A 19,919-nucleotide genomic window follows, 5' to 3' on the forward strand; every position below is an offset into this window, starting at 1 on the left:
TGTGTCCCCGTGGGACGGATTCCTTTTGTTTGTTTTAAGTTTAGTTTATACAAAAGGGTATTTTATTTACCGCGTCAGCTAGTACAAAATATAAAAGCCATTATTATTATGGTGATTTAGCAAACTAAACAATGTTACCATCTAACATAATAAAAATATAATCGGTCTTAAACAATTACTTACAAGCGTTATTCTTATCACAGTTAACTTTAGTTAATCTTAGGTAAGTAAATAGCAGTGCTGCACTGATATATACATACATAATAATACAGATAATAAACACCCAGAGCAAACAAAATTGTTCATCACACAACCTTTGCCCGATGTGAGAATCGAACCGACGTTTTGAATAGTCTCAGGCAGTGTTTCCCAAACTTTCTTTCGCCATGCCCTACTGCAAAATTTCAAAAATGTTTATGCCCTCCATACATAATTATTAACATTAAAAAAATGATTTGTTCAGTTAAGAAACATAAATGATGGGTTTTAAAAAGAAATCACTATGAAATTGTTTCCAAAACACAGTAAATAATATTTCAAAACATATAATAAAAACTGAAATTCAACATATTTTCTATATTAATTTAGTGCGATTGCCCCCTCTTGTTTATCAAATTGGCCCCTTGTGGGGCGTGGGCCCCACGTTGGGAAACACCGGTCTAAGATCTTATTCGTTCGCAATGAAATTGTTTTTAATAGTGTCTACCAATCGTAGAAACCGAAGAGAATCTAGTTTGATTATTGTCTTCAAACGCCCCTGCTAGTGAGTATGAGAGTATCCTATCCAAAAATGGACGTCTCTCAAACTTCAATTAAATTTTCTTAATCGGGTCCCATCATTTAGACTATCTAGACATCATCATCTATATATTAATACGTGAAGCAAAAACTTTGTATCCCTTTTTACGATAATTGCGCGGACGGAGGAGTATGCAATTTTCCACACTTATAGAGAATATAGAGAAGAAGTGCACAATACTAATATTTTTTTTAAATAATGCGTAAAAGATACATTAAATCAATAAAGAAAACATTACACACACTACATACCATGTATTTGACGCACACATGCATGCATACTATTTATTGTCAAACTTTTGTTCTTGACGTCTGTTGTCAAATTGAGAATAGATTAAAATTGAATATTCTTTGTCTTTATTAATATTTTTATTATAGAGTAGCCTTGGAGAAATTTGTGATTATAGAAGTATAAAATACATTCATAATAGTGACAAACTTACAATTCCAATTAATTAAAGTCGAATTTCGACTACTGCGGGACCTCTAGTTGTTTTAAAAACACTAGTGGTCCCGCAAAGTCGAAATTCGACTTTAATCAATTGAAATTTTATGTTTAAACATTATTATGGTTCTATTGTCAAATACTATTATACTTATTTAATATACTGACAGATTTCGCCAAAACTACACTATACATAAATAATAATAAAGACTAACAATATTCATCTATTCTCAATTTGACCACTGACTTTAAACACTAACAAAAGTTTGACAATTGACAATAAACAAAGAATATATTTATATACATAATAATATATGTGTTGTGTCAAATACATGGTAGTGTGTGTAATGTTTTCTTTGTTGATTTAGTGTACCTTTTATGCATTATTTAAAAAAAATATTAGCATTGTGCACTTCTTCTCTATATTCTCTATAAGTGTGGAAAATTTCATACTCCTCCGTCCGCGCAATTTTCGTAAAAAGGCATACAAAGTTTTTGCTTCACGTATTAATATATAGATTTCAACAAATATACCGTCGACATTTCTAATATAGAGGAGTAAAGATATAACTCGTCAGAAGTCATCGCGGCCTAAAGGATAAGACGTCCGGTGCATTCGTGTGTAGCGATGCAACGGTCTTCGAATCCCGCAGGCGGGTACCAATTTTTCTAATGAAATACGTACATATCAAATGTTCATGATTGACCTCCAGGGTGAAGGAATAACATCGTGTAATAAAAATCAAACAGTAATTCGTTTAGATGTCTATGGGCTCCAGTAACCACTTAACACCAGATGGGCTGTAAGCTCGTCCACTCATCTAAGCAATAAAAAAAAAAAGTTTAGAGGATATATTTAGACGATTAAAACAGAAACAATTTCGATAGAATTTATTCACGATGCATGGTCATTTTCGATTTGTTCTATTAATTGTTCTTCAGATGTTACTGAAGCCGTAACCGCAACCGCGTCTGGTGTAGCCTCCATAGGGCCTCCATTACATAGAGACGGTAACCAGCGCCGTAGCCGAGTCCGCGGTCCTCAGCGATGATGCCGACGCCGCCGTCACCGCAGCCGTAGTTGATGCCACCAGCACCAACAGCGGAGAATTCGCCGACAACAGCGCCAGTATTGTCGTCGTGGCCTAAAGGGACGTCCGGTGCATTCGTGTGTAGCGATGCACCGGTGTTCGAATCCCAGGCAGGCGGGTACCAATTTTTCTAATGAAATACGTACTTAACAATTGTTCACGATTTACTTCCACGGTGAAGGAATAACATCGTGTAATATAAATCAAACCCGCAAAATTATAATTTGCGTCATTACTGGTGGAAGGACCTCTTGCGAATCCGCACGGGTAGGTACCACCGCCCCACCTATTTCTGCCGTGAAGCAGTAATGCGTTTCGGTTTAAAGGGTGGGGCAGCCGTTGTAACTATACTTGAGACCTTAGAACTTATATCTCAAAGTGGGTGGCGCATTTACGTTGTAGATGTCTATGGGCTCCAGTAACCACTTAATATCAGGTGGGCTGTGAGCTCGTCCACCCATCTAAGCAATAAAAAAAAAAAGTTCTAAGGAAAGGTTACCACAGACACTGACAGTACCCTCGTGCTTGTCATCGGAAGATACACCTAAACCAGTAGGAGTGGCAGAAGCGGCGATGAAGAGGAGACCTCATTCGTTGGGAGTTCTGAGAGCGGAAGCAGAAGGACTGTCATCCAGACCCCATTGCTGTAAGTGCCTTAGCCCCAACCTCCAAAGCCACAGCCGCCGAGACTGGCGGCGATGCCATCTAAACTAACACTTAAGGCAGCCTATAAAGAAATAGCGGGTGATATTAGTTAAAATACATCTATTTCATCACAACTTCGAGTATAATTAGCTTTAAATGTTACAAGAGTCCGTTCATATCACAAACACACATGCCTCCATTTTTAGAGACGAATTCGAAATCCCAATTTGATATGAGGAAGAGAAGAGTGAGTGTTGAGACGACGGCTTATAGAAGAGAATGGAATTGAAAAGTTGTGCCGACCCCACCTAGTGGGATAAGGTGGAGAAAAAGAAGAAGAATTGATATAAATATAAATAAATAAATATTTTACTAACAATCACGCCACGTTAACTGGTCCCGTGATAAGTTCGTAAAGAACTTGTGTTACAGGTACCAGATATCGGAAATAAATGTAAGATTTTTATTATACACATACATATATTTAATATACATCCATAACCCTGGAAAAGACATTTATATCATACAAATATCTTCCCTTGGCGGGATTCGAACCCTCGACCCCCTTGTGTAGTGACCATGTCACTTACCACTACACCAGACGGACGTTAAACTTAACAGCTATGTAACTTTTCGATCTGGAATGCTCGATTGCTTTACGTCAGAAATAGGTAAAATGGTGGTACTAATCTGTGGTTGTTCAAAACAAATCTTACCACCAGTAAATAGTTAAAGAATTATAAAATTGGTGTGCGTTTTGAACGCGAAGGTGTTTATCCAATTGTTCGTAAACATTTGTGATGACTAGAAATTTCCTTAGAATAACCGGTAACCTCAACAATGTGACGGTTTGAATAGTCTGTCTTATTCGCTTGCAATGAGAGTGGTTTTAATAATATATATGAATCGTGAAAACCAAATTAAATCTAGTTTGATTATTGTCTTCAAACGAATTTATTATTGAGTACAAAATTAAATATCCTATCTGAATAGAAAAGAAATTTTAATAAATTTGAATTAAAAATAGTGTAAGAAAAAATGATTTTATTGTAAAGAATTCTATTTTTTAGTTGGATTTTCTATAAAAAGCGTATTTTGTTAGTTTTTTTAAACTATTATTTCTTTTTCATTATTTAGTTGAATTTCAATTATTTAAATATATTTTTTATTTTTTTTTGTTTAACATTGATTTGTCATCAATCCTTAATAAGTATACCAATCCGATGTTTTGAAGGGGGTCATGTTCAAAGATTCCGTTACATACTAACATACATAGAGAGAGAGAGAGAGTATTCTTTATTGTACACCAAAAAACAAATAAACAGTGCGATACATTAAAAACAAAAAAGTACAATTGGCGGTCTTATCGCTAAGAGCGATCTCTTCCAGACAACCATCAGGTGGACAATAATCATTTGGAAACAAACTACGCGCGGTGTACCATTCCAGTGAAATACATATACATATATGTACACATACATATACACATACATATCTCCGTAAATATACATATAATTAATACAAAGTATTATAATATAATAATAATTATTAAAAATAAAAAATAAATAAAAATTAAATTTAAATTTTGCTTCTTTACACACAAATAAGAATAAGCAATTTACATATAAAAGATACTTAAAATACCTTTGAAACATATACAATTTAAGTAGATACCTACGTCTGAAGCTAATAAAAGCGTGTTAAAATAGGCGTCTCCCAAACATTATTTTTATTTTTAATCTACCTACTCTCTGGGAGCCTAAGGGACTATTTCAGCTACGCGCAGAAAAGTGAGTTAACGGGTTCAACTTGACAGAATTTGCTAGCAAGAGCAGTGCTACACAAAAACGGTAGCCCCAGCAAAGTCGCATCGTTTCAAATTATGTAACCTCAAATCGATTATCATCACCATCATTTACCAACCTGAGCAAAAGCGGAGATGCAAACGGCGATCATGAGTTTGGCGGCCATTTTGTTTGGCGGCCATTTTGTTTGGTGGCCATTTTGTTTGGCGGCCATTTTGTTTGGCTGACAGACTTCAGAATGATATCATCGGTACTTCGGTCTGCTTTTATACAGAGCACTTTTGGTATCCTATCTTATAGACGTGACTTAGATGCACGAGAATAAAAAGCCTTTTTCGGAACGATGTTATCAGAAGACTAAATGTTGAAACCCATCTAGAAAATTCGAAGAAAACGTGTCGATTCAATAAAAAGAGTCTAATTTCTTCATAATCGACCCATTTATTTCAAAATCATAACGAAATCGTCCCTAAAACCAAGAATCGTTACGGTATATAACATTTGCTCTCGTAGTACTAAAATTATTCTGTATCCAGTACGCGAATACATCATCATGTCTACCTTCGCCTTCCTCGCCCTCTGCGTTCAGGCTTGCCTGATCCAAGTAAGTAAAAACTAACAAAGAGTTCTCTGACTATTTCACTACAACACAAGATTTAAATTCGCTTAATCAGATACTAATCCAATGCTCTAGCTCCACTGCATCCAACCACGACAAATGAAGTCGTCTTGGCCTAAAGGATAAGACGTTCGGTGCATTTGTAGCGATGCACCGGTGTTCGAATCCCGCAGGCGGGTACCAATTTTTCTAATAAAATACGTACTCAACAAATGTTCACGATTGACTTCCACAGTGAAGAAATAACATCGTGTGATAAAAATCAAACCCGCAAAATTATAATTTGCGTATTAACTGGTGGTAGGACCTCTTGTGAGTCCGCATGGGTAGGTACCACCGCCCCGCCTATTTCTGCCGTGAAGCAGTAATGCGTTTCGGTTTGAAGGGTGGGGAAGCCGTTGTGACTATACTGAGATCTTAGAACTATATCTCAAGGTGTGTGGCGCATTTACGTTATAGATGTCTATGGGCTCCAGTAACCACTTAGCATCAAGTGGCCTGTGAGCTTGTCCACACATCTAAGCAATAAAAAAAAAAAGATACTAATCCAAAGTTTTAGTCCCACCGCATCCAGCCACAACAAATACTTATAAATACAGTAAAAGCTCTTTATTCATGTTCTGTAAATATGCCGCGAGACCTTGAATATGGAAAAAAGCGCGTTTACAAAGGATATTCGGTTGGATACCTACATATTGGTATCATTTTCATCAATCTGTATATACCAATGTACCGATTAGATCCGAGAATAAAGAAATCCTTAGCTGCAAACATAGGAATTGGGTCGCTTTTTTTAATCCTCCAATAGTGCAAACGCGAATGAAGGAAGCGCGAATAAGGGAGCTTTTACTGCAATCCGTACCTAGGAATGATACTGCAACTTTGTAAGGGGTGGGGATAATTAACTTCACTTTCATACTTTAATATCGCTTTTTATATTGTCACTAGCTTTTGTCCGCGACTCCGTCCGCGTGGAATAGTTACTTTGGCATAACGCTAAAAGTTACCCCCCCCCCTTCATTTATGTAGAAAGTGAAAGTATTTTTTAATTATAGAATGTTAAAGAGCTATTTAAACCTCTATTTTGAAACATTCTTTATTGGTGCTCCACTTGTATTGGCTTTACCGTGATGTTATAGCCTATAGCCTTCCTCAATAAATGGGCTATTTAATACTGAAAGATTTTTTCTAATCGGACCAGTAGTTCCTGAGATTAGCGCGTTCAAACAACGTTTGTTTGAACTCTATACTAATATTATTATTAGCTGACGACTGTCGTCCGTGTACGTTTCCTATAAAAGAGGGTAGCAGACAGTAGGGTGAAGGTGTGGGTAGAAGTGTCGTTGTGCTTTTGGCATTGCCAGTGTCCATGGATGATGGTTACCTCTTTCCATTAGGCGGGTCATATTCCTGTCTGCTAATTGAAGCAATACAGAATGGGTATGCTCATCAAGGTTTCTTAACTGTCTGTATTCTTTTAATTAATCTTTATAAGTAGTTCTAATGGAAACATTGTGAGCAATAGACCAACTTTTGCACCTTGGCTCCAACCTTTTGACCAGTTCTCAATTCATGGTATAGTTAGCATATGTGGTTAAAGGAAATTTACCTCAGATTATGTCAAAGTCTAAATTACTAGGTGTAATGTTTGCCGATCTAAGCATGTGTTTGATTTTTTAGAGTGTATACGGCCAGTATTGGGGTGGTCTGGGTGGTTGCGGCTGCGGCGCTGGGTGGGGCGGCCGCGGATTCGGCTATGGAGCTGGCTGGGATGGCTTCGACGCCGGGTGTGGAGGCGAGTACGGAGGCACTGGAATCGGTAACGTCGCTGTTTTTGGAGAACTGCCCGTCGCCGGTATAACCGCCGTCTCTGGTCGAGTGCCCATCATCGGTGCTGTGGAATTCGGAGGCCCGGCATGCGCCGGAGGTGCTGTCTCTATCTGCGGTCACTGCGCTCCCGTCTGCGGTTGCGGTCGTGGGATCTACTAAGAACGCTTCGTATCCGAAAAACTTTCACGAATCCGACAATAGAAGGCTACGAATAAGCAGATCTAGTTTTATTTCATTACCCACTAATATACCCATACACGAAAGAACAAGTTAAAATTTAAGAAAACAATTGAATTATAAAATACATCGAAATAAAATGGGATCTTCGCGTGTCTCACGTGGGATCCTGCCCCTGCACTCTGGCCCAAGGACCGATCTCTCCCGATGTCAGAACCCGGGTGGGGTAAAGAAGTTATCGCGGTCAACACTGCAACCAGACGCGCAACTACAAAATCCCCCAAGATATTCCTCGTTCTAGGATTCTGATAATTGTAATACTACATTAAGAAAGGTTCTGTAATCAATATTGAATTTACTGGTCGTAGATATTAGGTAGAAAATATTAATCGCCCCCAAAACCACCACGATTCAGTTTATATCCACGAAGTGCTCGTGAGTTTCGGCTTGAAGAATGGGCCAGTTATTTCATAAAGCAATCGAGGCTACATCTTTTTGTTTCAAGGCGGGTTTTTTATTTTTTTACTACACGATGTTATTCCTTCATGGTGGAGGTCAATCGTGGACATTTGTCAAGTACGTATTTCATTAGAAACATTGGTACTTGCCAGTGGGATTCGAGCACCGGTGCATCGATAGATACGAATGCACCGGACGTCTTATCCTTTAGGCCACGACGACTCATGAGTGGTGGACATTCATTCACCTTTTGATGTTTAAGGGATTCGGTAAGCACAAGGACTGTGATTAACTTTGTTCATCTGTGCAACTAAAATTGCTCGCGTCTGAATTGGCTTTTGATTGTTTTTTTTTATTACTTAGATGGGTGGACGAGCTCACAGCCCACCTGGTGTTAAGTGCTGAGACACGAAATGATGCTGATAATGTTTATGATGATTGATTCCTTGTGCCGTGCGGTTTTTTTTACTATCAATTAACAAATAAACCAAAAAATTCTCATATTACTCGTTTTTTTGTTGTTCAGAAAATGTTGTTTTGTAGTTGGAACTCAGCCGTGTGACAAACTGTTATAGCTAGATCTAATCTTCACATTTTTTGTCCAGTTTTGGTAATATGGTAGAAATTTAGCTGCAAAGGGTCCACCGGAGCTTCGTTTAGAAATTGGTCTATGATCTAAAAAAAATCTGGCAACCTCAGCTGCTCTAAGCGAAATATGTTTTGTCCTGTATCTTTGAACGAATGTCTTAGAATTTTGCATACTATTTGGTATAAGTGTATTAAGGTCATATGACTGTATTAGTAGTATTAGTGTATTAATAATAATAATAAGCCTTTATTGCTTTTTTACTTACTAATTACTTTTTTTTTTTTTTTTTTTTTTGGTCAGGAGGAAATCGCCGGACTTCCGCCCTCCACTGGGGATAGAGGGCGGAGCATGTCAGAGTCGAACTGACTAAAACCTCCTGTCGCTCAACAACCAACGTCCAAACCTCGCATGAGACAGAACTCATGAAGAGGCAAAGGGGGGAAAGTGAAGCGTTTAGTGCGGAGCACATCTCTCCCATCACCCTCCCCCTCGGGACGCCGAACTGGCGGTCGTCGGCGCCACGACCACCAGCCCTCTCGGTCGGCAGGCTATCCGAAGCCCGCCTAGATGGCGCCGGTTAGAGTGAGCTATCCTACGGAATACCCCGCTGGACCAGAACCAGCGTGGGTCGAGGATAGCCGGCCTTCCATCCCCCGGATGCTCTTGCGTAAAACGCGTGCAGAGCAGCTTGCACGTCGTCTTCTTAGGCCCCCCTCGCCGGTCCCCAGACCGACATGTGAGGGGGGACCCGAAACACTTAGAGGGCCAGGGCTTGGGCGAGATCCGCCTCCCTGGCCCCCGCTCGACGGCGGCGGGATTGTGCGTCTCTCACGCGCCCCGCCGCCTCCTTCTGCGAGATGGTGCACTCGCAGAAGTCGAGCATCGCCTTCCACGACTCGTCGTCGCCGAGCATCGATGCCACAACACTCGGCAACGACAAGTCGTTTCCTACTTTTGCGACGAGGACACGGCGCCACCCCTCCCATGCGGGGCAGGCGACGAGCGTATGCTCTGCCGTGTCCAAGTCGCAATCACAATGGTGGCACTCTGCCGTCGGCTCGGCTCTGATCCGGTGCAGGAACTCACCGAAGCAACCATGCCCAGTGAGCACCTGCGTGAGCCGGAAAGTGAGGCGTCCTCTGTCACGATTCACCCAATCCACAAGGACCGGGCGAATCGCCTCGACGGTCCTACGACCGGCCGAAGGATCAGCCAGCCGCCTGGACCATGACTCCAGCACGGACCGCCGAGATTGGGCCCTCCGCGCTCTGACCACACTGTGGCTGGGACGCGCCACGCCCCGGGCGCGAAGGTCAGCCCGCCACTGATAGTCAGCAGCGAGCGCCTCCGCTTCCAGAGCCCAAGGCGGCGTCCCAGCCAGTACACACGCCGCCTCAAAGGAGATGGTGCGATAACCACGGATGACCCTGACCGCGATGGTGCGTTGCGGCCGTTGCAGCAGCTTCGCCACCCCCGCGGCCAGGGACTGGCCCCACACAGGCGCCCCGTATAGGGCCATTGATCGCACCACCCCCGTATAGAGACGGCGCGTCACCTGGTCAGGCCCCCCGACGTTGGGCAGAAGCCGGCTTAACGCGCCGGCCACCCCCAACAAACGAGGGACCAGGTGCTGAAAATGAGCACGGAAGGTCCAACGACTGTCCAGAATGAGGCCGAGGTACTTCAACTGCACCCCGACCCCAATCCGGACGCCTCCAACCACGATATGGGCATCGACAGGTGGCACTCTCCGGGGCCTGTGGAACCACATGGCCTCGGATTTACTGAGTGCCACGTCGAGGCCCAATCTCCTGATTTTGCCGACGACATGCGCCACCCCAGCGGTAGCAAGACGGGCAGACTCAGCAAAACTCCCCCCCCGGGCCACGACCAACGTGTCGTCTGCGTAACAGATTACGCTTAGGCCCGGGAGGAGGGCACCCCTCAGTACCCAGTCATACCCGATATTCCACAAAAGGGGGCCGAGCACCGACCCCTGTGGAACACCGCGCACGACCGGGAACCGGTGCACGATCCCACCGTGTCCGGTACACGTGACCGATCTGTCCTCCAAGTAGGAACCCACCAGCCGGCGAAGGTAGGGGGGCACTCCGTGCCGTTCCAGCGCCCCCCCTATCACGGACCAGGGCAGGGTGTTAAACGCATTGGCGATGTCGAGAGACACCGCCAAAGCCACCCCACCCCTGGAGACGGCCTCCTCCGAGAGGGCCCGCACGCGAAGGATCGCGTCTACCGTTGAGCGGCCCTCTCGGAAGCCATACTGCTCCGCCGACAGATCGGGTCCCACCCTGACCAGATGCTGGATGATGCGGGCTGCCAGAATGCGTTCCAGCAGCTTGCCCACCTCATCCAGCAACACGATGGGACGGTACCCGGCGGCAGTATCCGCCGGGCGCCCCTCCTTTCTCAACAGCACGAGTCTGCCCGTCCTCCACGATGAAGGAAACCGTCCCGACTCGAGGCAGGAGTTGTAAAGCCTCAAGAGTCGGTCCCCTAGGGCACCAAGAGCCAAGGCCCAAACCCGGCCATGCACGCCGTCCGGGCCGGGTGCAGTGTCTTTCGCGCACATTTTGCGCACGGCCACACGGAGCTCCGCCCCCGTTATGCGGGGCACCTCAGCAGGGACTTCGCCGTCGTATTCCGGCGGCGCGTCCATAGCGGGAGCGGAAAATCCCTCCCGCTCCTGCGGGAACAGCGCCGAGACGATGTCCCGCAGCTGCTGAGGCTGGAGACGCTCCGTGATCGGGGGGGCCCATGGGCGCATTTTATTGCGCACCATATGATAGGGCCGCCCCCACGGATCCTCATCCAGCGTCTCCAAGAGACCCTCCATGTGTTGGTTCTTGGCTCTTCTGATGGCCAGCTGCAATGCCCTCTGCGCGACGCGAAATGCGCCGTGCAGCCGGGCCTCTGCCGCCGCGAACGCAACCGGATCGTTGCGCCGCGGCAGGCGGCGGCGGCGATGCCTGGCGCACTCGCGCCTCGCCCGAACGCACTCCACGCGGAGTTGCGCAATTTCGGGCGACCACCAGTACGCCTGGCGATTAGGGAGTCTAGGGCCGATCCGGGGCATCGACGCATCACAGATGCGACGCATCGTGTCCCGGAACCACCCCGCCTCTCCCTCGACCTCGACTGGGTGTGGACGCATGGGCGCCCACGCCGCCACCGTAGAGGCTTCCATCAGGAGCGCCTTATTCAGGCGCTTCAGTGCCCACTTGGGGAATGACCGGGATGCACCACGGGGGTGGTCCCCGTGGACGTCCGCGACTGCGGAGCGGGCGGAGAGATCAAACCGAATATATCGGTGATCTGACAGCGTCTCCGCCCCCTCCAAAACTCTCCAGTCGCGGATACGGCGTGCGATGGCCGGGCTTGCGAACGTAACGTCCACAATAGACTCGCCCTGCCACCGCACGCACGTCGCAACCGAACCTCTATTCAACAAACAGAGGCCGGCCGCGTGCGCCCACCTCTCCAGTAGCCTACCACGAGCGTCCGAGCGGGGGGAGCCCCATGCAACAGACTTCGCATTGAGGTCCCCCGCGAGAATCACTGGACGAGGAGCGAGGCGGCGAGCAATCGCCCCGATCCCGCCCAGGAAATGCCCGAACTCGACGGTAGGCCTATTCGGAGAGAAGTACGCCCCGATCACGACGGTCCCTTCCAGCTGCACCGCGACGAACCCTTGACCCCTGGTCACCATCGCCAGGGGGGGGATCGCCGCGTCTCTTCTTATGACTATGGCCGCCAGGCCGCCGTCGTCCCCAAACCAGCAATCATTTGCTGGGGGAACGAAGTACGGCTCGGCGACCACAGCCATATCTATGGACCACTCCGCCATGCTCTGAGACAGCATGTCCTGAGCTCTGGCGGAGTGGTTTAGATTTCCTTGGAGGAAGCGATAGGTGCGGTCCATTACTGTTGGACCACATCCATCGCCCCCTCCCCTTCACCGCTGCCCCCGCCCTCCGGCACCGGCGCCGCATCGGGGATTACAGCGTTGGCCAGTGCTCCTCTGGCCAACCTTCTCTTTTGTCGGCGCTTTGATTTTCGGCGCCGGTTGCGTTCGGTATTATCACCGGACGGGAAGCACGCCTTGCCTCCCGCCCGGTGGTTTGCCCTGCGCCCGGCCGCAGCGCACAGAGCGCAGTGCGGGGCGGCTGTGCAGGACGCCGCTTTATGGCCCGGCTGGCCGCAGCGGAAACACAGACCGCTGCGGTCAACCGAGCTAGTGCACCTAGCGAGGCCGTGCCCGGTGCTAAAACATCGGAGACATCGCCAGGCACGTGGTTCTTGGAGACGCACGTGGGCCGCTATCCAGCCCACGCGCAGTCTCCCCGGGTCCCCCGTCGATCTTCCCGGCGGAGGAGTGGCCAAGGAAGTGGCTGCCTCCACAGGGCAGCGCGCCCACACCGACCTGGCTCCAGAGTACCCTGAGCGAAGTTCGCCCACGGTCACGCTCTCCAGGGCACATCCACCTTGGGCGGCTATCGCGGCTGCCACCTCCTCCTTGGTAGCACAGTCGTCCAGGCCGGTGATTCTAATCTCGGCCATCCTCACCGGCCTGTGCACGCGCACCTCATCCTCCGGCAGTGCCACGCGGAGCGTCGCCACTAGTTTGTCCGCGATGCCAGAACTATCGGCACCGGGACACTCCAGCAGCTTCGCTCCATTGGCTGTGTGCCGGAAGCGGAGGCCCTCCTCTGCCCCGATTTCATCCAAACTTACGGCCGCGCGCGCCCGGGCCATCACCTCATTATAGGTGAGGCCCTTTTCGGCAGCGGCCGGCAGCAACGTCACTACGACGGCAGCCGACCGCGCTGCGCGCGGCCTCTTCTTTTTACCATTCTTCTTCCTGGCTGCCAGTGCTCGATTCTCACGAGGAGCAGCTACGGCCGCCAGCTCTGTGCTTCGTGCTGCAGCGGTCGGCGCTCGACCCCCTCTGGGAGCTGCCAGAGCCGCTGTCTGCTGCCTTGCTTTCTTGCCCCGCTTCACCACTTCCGTCCAGCCCTCGTCCATGCTTGACGGGGGAGCAGGAAGGGGACGGGGTTGGGATTTTGGGGCAGGATTCTGGGCACCCGTACCCTTGTTGTTTTGGTCCCGGCCTCTACGCCGTGCCAACCTCGCGGATGGAGTGGGGATAGAGGTCGGCCGGGCGGCCTGGCTCCGCGGGGTGGCTGCAGCTGTTGGCGCCGGGATGCAGTCTCCGGAACCAATCGAGGAACGGAGCATCTCCTCGAGGCCGGCAAAGTGTTTGCCGACCTCAACCGCCACCGCCCGCGAGATACAGGCCACCATTTCCTCTCTGCTTGGGAGGGAGTCCACCTCTACCATCCCAGCAGCCGTGTTGTGTGGCCCGCGAGCCTGCAACCCCGCAGCACGCGAGGGCGAAAGAGGCGGCGGTAGCGCCGGCCACTCATCCACCATCCTCGCCAGTGGCGAACGGATGTCTTCAGCCCGCGCTGGCGCAGGGCTTAGCCTTCCTCTCCGTGTAGACGCAGGGGCGGCCGATATCCGCGGAGGCGGCGCAGGCCTTAACTCGACCCTACGTGGAGGGCGAGAGAGCGCGGGGCTATGCGCTAGCGGGACAGGGGCCACACGATTGGGCTCTGGCATTTGCGCCGTCACACTCACAGCGGACCGCAAGTGCACGTCAATATCCATCGCCCCCGCGGGGGGGCCAGAGCGAGCCAGCGGCGGCCTCGGCAACAGGGGAGTCCCTCCCCGCAAGGCCGGGGTATCTCCCGAGATGCGACTCTCTCTGGAGTCACAATGAGCGACAAGATCTTTGCTCTCCACCTCTCGGCTCTCTACCAAGTCATAAAGCTTGGACATGGTGGGGATCAGCCTTGTTCTCACCATAGCGGCTGCCTCCCGGAGCCGTTTCCGGTAGCTGCTGCCTGGCTCGGCGCCCTTGGCAGCCACAGTCGACAGCAGCTTGCCCAAATTGACCAGTGCAAGGTCGAGGTCCCGGAACGTCTCGTCCCCGCTAGCCAGGGACGCGGCCGACGTCGACATCGACTCCACGGACGTCGCTGGTGACACAGCGCCCCTCCTCCTCACTGGTACCCACTGGGGAGCGGGCATCGCGTCTTCCGACGTAGCAGGCCCCGGAACCACCGGAGTCACCTCCTCGATGGCCATCGTCTTTTCCGGCACCTCAGTGCCGGAGGATGACGCGCAGCTGTCATCGGAAATTGGTAATGCCGTCTTTCTTCTCCCCCTCTTTTTCCCCGCCGATGGTTTGGTGGGACTGATTATACCCGAGTCGCTGGCGAGCGCAGAGCGCATCGAGCCGGCGATCGGGGAACACCTCGGTTCGACGGGAATTCCGCTGCCCGTCGCACAGCCCCCTTCATCCTGACAATTGTTGCCCCCCCCAGAGTACGTGGGGCAGCGTGCTTCCACTGAGGTGGAAGCACGGAGGGATTCTCCGCCCGACTCGCGGGCGGTACCCTCCTGGGGTACAAACTTTTTACAATGTGCCATCATATATTGCCTTTTTATTAACCAGGGGTTTGGTCCCCTGGGATCTATGACACCCTCGGGACTGGAAACCCTCCAGCCATACATCCCATCGCCGGGTGTCGAGCTTGGGATTAGGGCATTTTTGAAGAGGTTTGCATCCTCGCGGCTTCGACCAGTAAAGGCAGAAGCCCCCGTTCCCCATGACTGGGGTTTACGGTTTGGCCGACGGTGGCCGAAGCCTGTCCATCGCCCACAACGCGGTGCGGAGCCACGCCGGCGAACCGGTACCTCCCATATCTGGAAGGCCTTCCCCTGTAGCCGAAGCCGGGGACATGGCAACCCGCAGCCGGAAGACACCAAAGTGCCGCTGGCTCACCAGGCTCCCGAGAACCAACCCCTCATCCCCAGAATGGAACTCTTTGTCAGTGCAAAGGGCGTGGGGAGAAGGTCCCTCGCTCCCTCTCAAGGCATCCCCCGCAGAATGCGAAGGCGGCCGAGGAGAGCTGGGCGCAGTTCTCTTAGTCGCGGCGTCCCACACAGATTCCTCTGCACGCGATTTTAGGGACGCACGCTTAAGCCCCACCGCCACGACAAGGCGGAACTACATTCGGTGGGGACTTACTAATTACTAACTTAATACATTACTTAATAACAAATTAAATTTAAGTGCAACTTATAATCAATTATTCCGTTCGGCGTTCGGTGTGGTTTTAAAAACAGCTTGTCTCTCGACAAAGGCCTCCTCTAAAGATTGCCAATATTCTCGATTTTTTGGCCATTCGACTCCATCAAAAAACAATTCATAAACAACTTCCACAATCAACAAAAGCAAATTAGTGTATTAGGCCGTAATTAAAACGAATTTAATTCAGAAATAATAATTTATAATTTGATTATTCGTAGATTTTTTCAAAGCACGCGTTCTATTTAAAAGAACCCACGGCCGCAACCACAGGTAGGACCGCAATGTCCGGCTATGCAAACCGAACCGCCAGCGCAGGCTTCCCCACCGAAGCTAACAGTACCGATAACGGGCACACGGCCTATAATGGTGGTGGTACCAACAACGGGCAACTCGCCAGCGACGCCTAAATTCCCGAAGCCTTCGCCGCCGTATTCGCCAATGTCGTATCCAGCGTCAATACCATTCCAGGCAGCGCCGAAACCGTTCCAACCGGCACCGAGTCCGTACCGACCAGCGCCATATCCAAGACCACCCAAACCAGCACCGCAGCCACAGCCGCCCAGAACGCCCAAGTACTGGGTGGACACGTTCTAAAACACATGGACATGCTATGAGATTTTAAAGATACTAAAATATGTTAGAGTAGATTAATTATTGGTGGTAGGACGTCTTCTGAGTCCGCACGGGTAGGTACCACCACCCTGCCTATTTCTGCCGTAAAGCAGTAATGCGTTTCGGTTTGAAGGGTGGGGCAGCTGTTGTAACTATACTGAGACCTTAGAACTTATATTTCAAGGTGGGTGGCGCATTTACGCTGTAGATGTCTATGGGCTCCATTAACCACCTAACACCAGGTGGGCTGTGAAACGAAAACCGAATCTTTTCATTTTATTTGTAGCGTCTTATATGCAGTAAATACTTACTTGGATCAGATAAGCCTGAATGCAGATGAGAAGGAAAGCGAAGATAGACATTTTGTTTTGTTTTCTCGTCCAGATACAGAATGAAGGCTCTTTTAAAAACTAACGCTTTTATACTAGTCAGCCTAGATTCATTTTTTTTTAATTCCGTAATAGTATATATTAAAATTACGAAACCTCTATTCTATTAAATAGGCACGTTCTATTAGAAAAAAAAAATAGTACAAAAAACGTTGATATTACATCAGTTTTCTAGATTATCTTTATTGAAGCTTATATAAGGAAGAACCTTAACAGAAAGTCACGTACATTGAATAGGATACTTGGTAACAGTTTTGTATAAAATGCCACGGCAGAAATAGGCAGGGTGGTGGTACCTATTCATGCGGACTGACAAGCGGTTCTACCACCAGTAACTATTATTACTACCTGTAACCGCCAGTTATTACTGCCGTTGGTGTATGTCGGTACTCCTGATGACCTTTCTATCTTGGGGGGGTTTTAACTGTTCCCGAAAACAAGTCCATGGTCTACAGCCAAGTCAATTATCACCACTAAGGATTAATTTCACACCGATAAAGACATGATATTTAATAGCTTCAGGGAAAAACCTTGCAGTGGAATTAATCCCAGAACGTATTAATACGTAGCAAAAGCGATATTTGAAAATTTGGAAGCACATCGTCCCAGCCAATGCCTTAGAACTCCACTCCTAGGCAATGTGGTGCGATATTGAAATAGAGACGGTTCATTTATACATATAAATAAAATTGGGGTGTCTGTTTGTAATATTGAAATAGCCTCTTCTTACTACATGTATATGAATATATATACGGTACATACACCAAAATAACATTTTTACAGTTTTTGTCTGTCTTTCTGTCTGTTTGTTCCGGCTAATCTCTGGAACGGCTGGACCGATTTTGACGGGACTTTCAGTGATAAGTAGCTGATGATATAAGGAGTAGCTTAGGCTACTTTTTTAGACCTTGGACGGCATCGATCTGAACTATCCCTTTTTACCTTTTATATATTATTTAAAATCTCATTATTCTAGTCAAACGGGACCGAAGTAAATGGAAACAAAGCGTATATGGTCACGACCCTCATTAGTGCGGGTACTGACAAAAAATAATAAAATTTTAAGGCAATAAATGATTTGATTATCATTTACAAGTTCATCTCCTGTCTTTTTTTTATAATTCAATTCTATATAGCTCCAAAATTATTCTTCATAGCTGATAGGCATCAGAATGCTGTAAATATTATACGCTGGATCTGTCGTGCTACTTGAGATTCCAAGTGCCTTTGACTGTCATTCTATCCACACGTCCACAAACGTTTCCAGTTTGACATAGCCCCTTCCCCCGTCAAACCTCGCCAAAACGATCTATCCTGCGTTGCTTACATCCAGCAGATAGATCCCAGCGAATCTCAATAGTTTGTCGATTCACCTGGTGTGAGAACTATCATTCACTTCTATAAAAATATAATCAAAAGGGCGGAGAGTAGAAACAGAAACAAAACTTAAGGCCTGAACAGGCTTTTGAGATATTTCCGCTCGAGAGGAGCTCAGATCATACAGTACTACCAAGAGTTAGATGATCAGGCACGTGTAATTTTTTTAGGTTCTCTTGAGAGCTCCCTTAAATATTTTACTTTGTATTCTCAAACACCTGGTTTGGATTCTGAAGCAAATTATTACAAAATTTACGATTTTGGAGTATCTATTTATCTATCTATCTTTCAGCCCGCAGGCATCTACTGGTGAGTATAGGCCTGCCTAAGCTTTGCTACAACGACAGGTTCTGCGCTGTCTCTTTCTTTTGTGTTTTAAACAGATCATCAGTCGACTCCTACAATCAATTCTTCTTCTTTTATTTTACAGGTTTTCTTTTGATCAGGACCCACGAATTTGGTCAAGGTGTTGCATGCACCACAGTCAGTCAAGGATTTTCCATGGCTCTCCATAAGAATTAAGCTTTAGGTTTATATTTATTATGTAACCAAACGCTACGTAATTAATACCACTCACGAACATAGCCCAAGAAGATCCGGAACAAACTTCTTAATTGACCAAACATAGCTATTATTCCGCGAATATGGCTTCAGTGTTTTTTTTTCTTTATTGCTTTAGATGTATGGAAGATATCACACCGCACCTGCCATTAAGTGGCTACTGGAGCCCATAGACATCAACAACGTAAATCCTGCCACTCATCTTGAGATAGTTTTAAGTCTTAGTTTTAGAATACAACTACATGTTATGATTTGTCTCATTACAGGTTCACGATTATATAAGAATTGACTGGCAACAAGGCTTATTGTATACCCACACCGATAGATTCCACAAACCCTTATAATCCTGCCGCCAAATAATGCGTTCCAGCTTGAAGAGCGCGACAGTTATATTATACGATTGAGATTATAAACCTTATTTCTCAAAGGCATCAGTAACCACATAAAACCAGAGGGGCCGTCAATGCTCTGGGTGACAGCATTATACAAAGATGATGGTCTAGACGTAACTTCATGATTACTATTGGTATAAAAGACGATGATCGCGACACATAAAACAAGCAATCATAGTTGTTCGCACATTGCTAACATTGACGTAATGTATGCACGAATTACAGATTTTTTTATTTTATTTTTTGTTGCTTAGATGGGTGTACGAGCTCAAAGCCCACTTGGTGGTAACTGGATACTGGAGCCCATACACATCTATAACGTAAATGCGCCACCCACCTTGAGATATAAGTTCTAAGGTCTCAAGTATAGTTACAACGGCTGCTCCACCCTTCAAACCGATCCAATCCCTTCGAACCGTTATGGATCATGATTGAGTGAAAGATATAGGAGAGATCGTTTTAGAAGGGTAAAGAGACAGCGAATGGGTGTTGGGCATATAGTTTTATTTTTATACTAAGAAAGAATTATTAAGAAAGACGGAAAGTTTGTGTGAAGCCATCAACTGTTTTATTGGCCCAAAACGAATAGAGGATCCCACTATATCTACCATTCTAAAGACTTACCGATATCGATAAATGCCTAAACTAATTAGGGTACGAAATAAGGTCACTAACAACCTGAACTCAAAAGCATGGAAATCACATTAAACCTTTAAAGCTTTTTGTGTGTTGTCATATGAGTAATTCGTTTCTATCTAGCTGCATATTTTTATCTGGTAGTAAGGCTCTAGTGAGCCCGCATGGTTAGGTACTACCACCCTGCATATCACTGCTGTGATCACTGAAGCAGTGATGCGAATCGGTTTGAAGGGTGGGGCAGCCACTGTACTGTAAAACTGGGACTAAGAAATCATGGTCTCAAGGTGATTTGTGGCATTTACGTTGTTGTCGTC

General features: G+C 47.1%; 3 protein-coding genes across 3 annotated transcripts; 1 reads left to right on the forward strand and 2 right to left on the reverse strand.

The window, feature by feature from the left end:
* The first annotated feature begins 5,337 nt into the window (after nucleotides 1-5,337).
* LOC134198674 (chorion class A protein L12-like) lies at nucleotides 5,338-7,392 on the forward strand. Its single transcript, XM_004924908.4, has 2 exons — nucleotides 5,338-5,388; nucleotides 7,084-7,392. The coding sequence occupies exons 1-2, from the start codon at nucleotides 5,338-5,340 to the stop codon at nucleotides 7,390-7,392; spliced, it is 360 nt and encodes a 119-aa protein (XP_004924965.1).
* Nucleotides 7,393-7,707: 315 nt separating this feature from the next.
* Nucleotides 7,708-14,773, reverse strand: LOC134200022 (nematocyst expressed protein 3-like). Its single transcript, XM_062671940.1, has 2 exons — nucleotides 13,327-14,773; nucleotides 7,708-7,715 (listed from the first exon to the last, which is right to left on the reverse strand). The coding sequence occupies exons 1-2, from the start codon at nucleotides 14,771-14,773 to the stop codon at nucleotides 7,708-7,710; spliced, it is 1,455 nt and encodes a 484-aa protein (XP_062527924.1).
* Nucleotides 14,774-15,877: 1,104 nt separating this feature from the next.
* LOC101744169 (chorion class A protein L12) lies at nucleotides 15,878-16,609 on the reverse strand. Its single transcript, XM_004924964.3, has 2 exons — nucleotides 16,559-16,609; nucleotides 15,878-16,225 (listed from the first exon to the last, which is right to left on the reverse strand). The coding sequence occupies exons 1-2, from the start codon at nucleotides 16,607-16,609 to the stop codon at nucleotides 15,878-15,880; spliced, it is 399 nt and encodes a 132-aa protein (XP_004925021.1).
* Nucleotides 16,610-19,919: the final 3,310 nt, after the last annotated feature.

This window comes from Bombyx mori, chromosome 2, assembly GCF_030269925.1.
Source record: "Bombyx mori chromosome 2, ASM3026992v2".
NCBI classification, from domain to species: Eukaryota; Metazoa; Arthropoda; class Insecta; order Lepidoptera; family Bombycidae; genus Bombyx; species Bombyx mori.

Excerpts from the sequence above, each read along its gene's own strand:
- LOC134198674 (XM_004924908.4), top strand. The coding sequence starts at position 5,338 with ATGTCTACCTTCGCCTTCCTCGCCCTCTGCGTTCAGGCTTGCCTGATC. Across the intron at positions 5,389-7,083 it reads TTCAGGCTTGCCTGATCCAA|AGTGTATACGGCCAGTATTG; the intron begins GTAAGTAAAAAC and ends TTGATTTTTTAG.
- LOC134200022 (XM_062671940.1), bottom strand. The coding sequence starts at position 14,773 with ATGCGCTCTGCGCTCGCCAGCGACTCGGGTATAATCAGTCCCACCAAA.
- LOC101744169 (XM_004924964.3), bottom strand. The coding sequence starts at position 16,609 with ATGTCTATCTTCGCTTTCCTTCTCATCTGCATTCAGGCTTATCTGATC. Across the intron at positions 16,226-16,558 it reads TTCAGGCTTATCTGATCCAA|AACGTGTCCACCCAGTACTT; the intron begins GTAAGTATTTAC and ends CATGTGTTTTAG.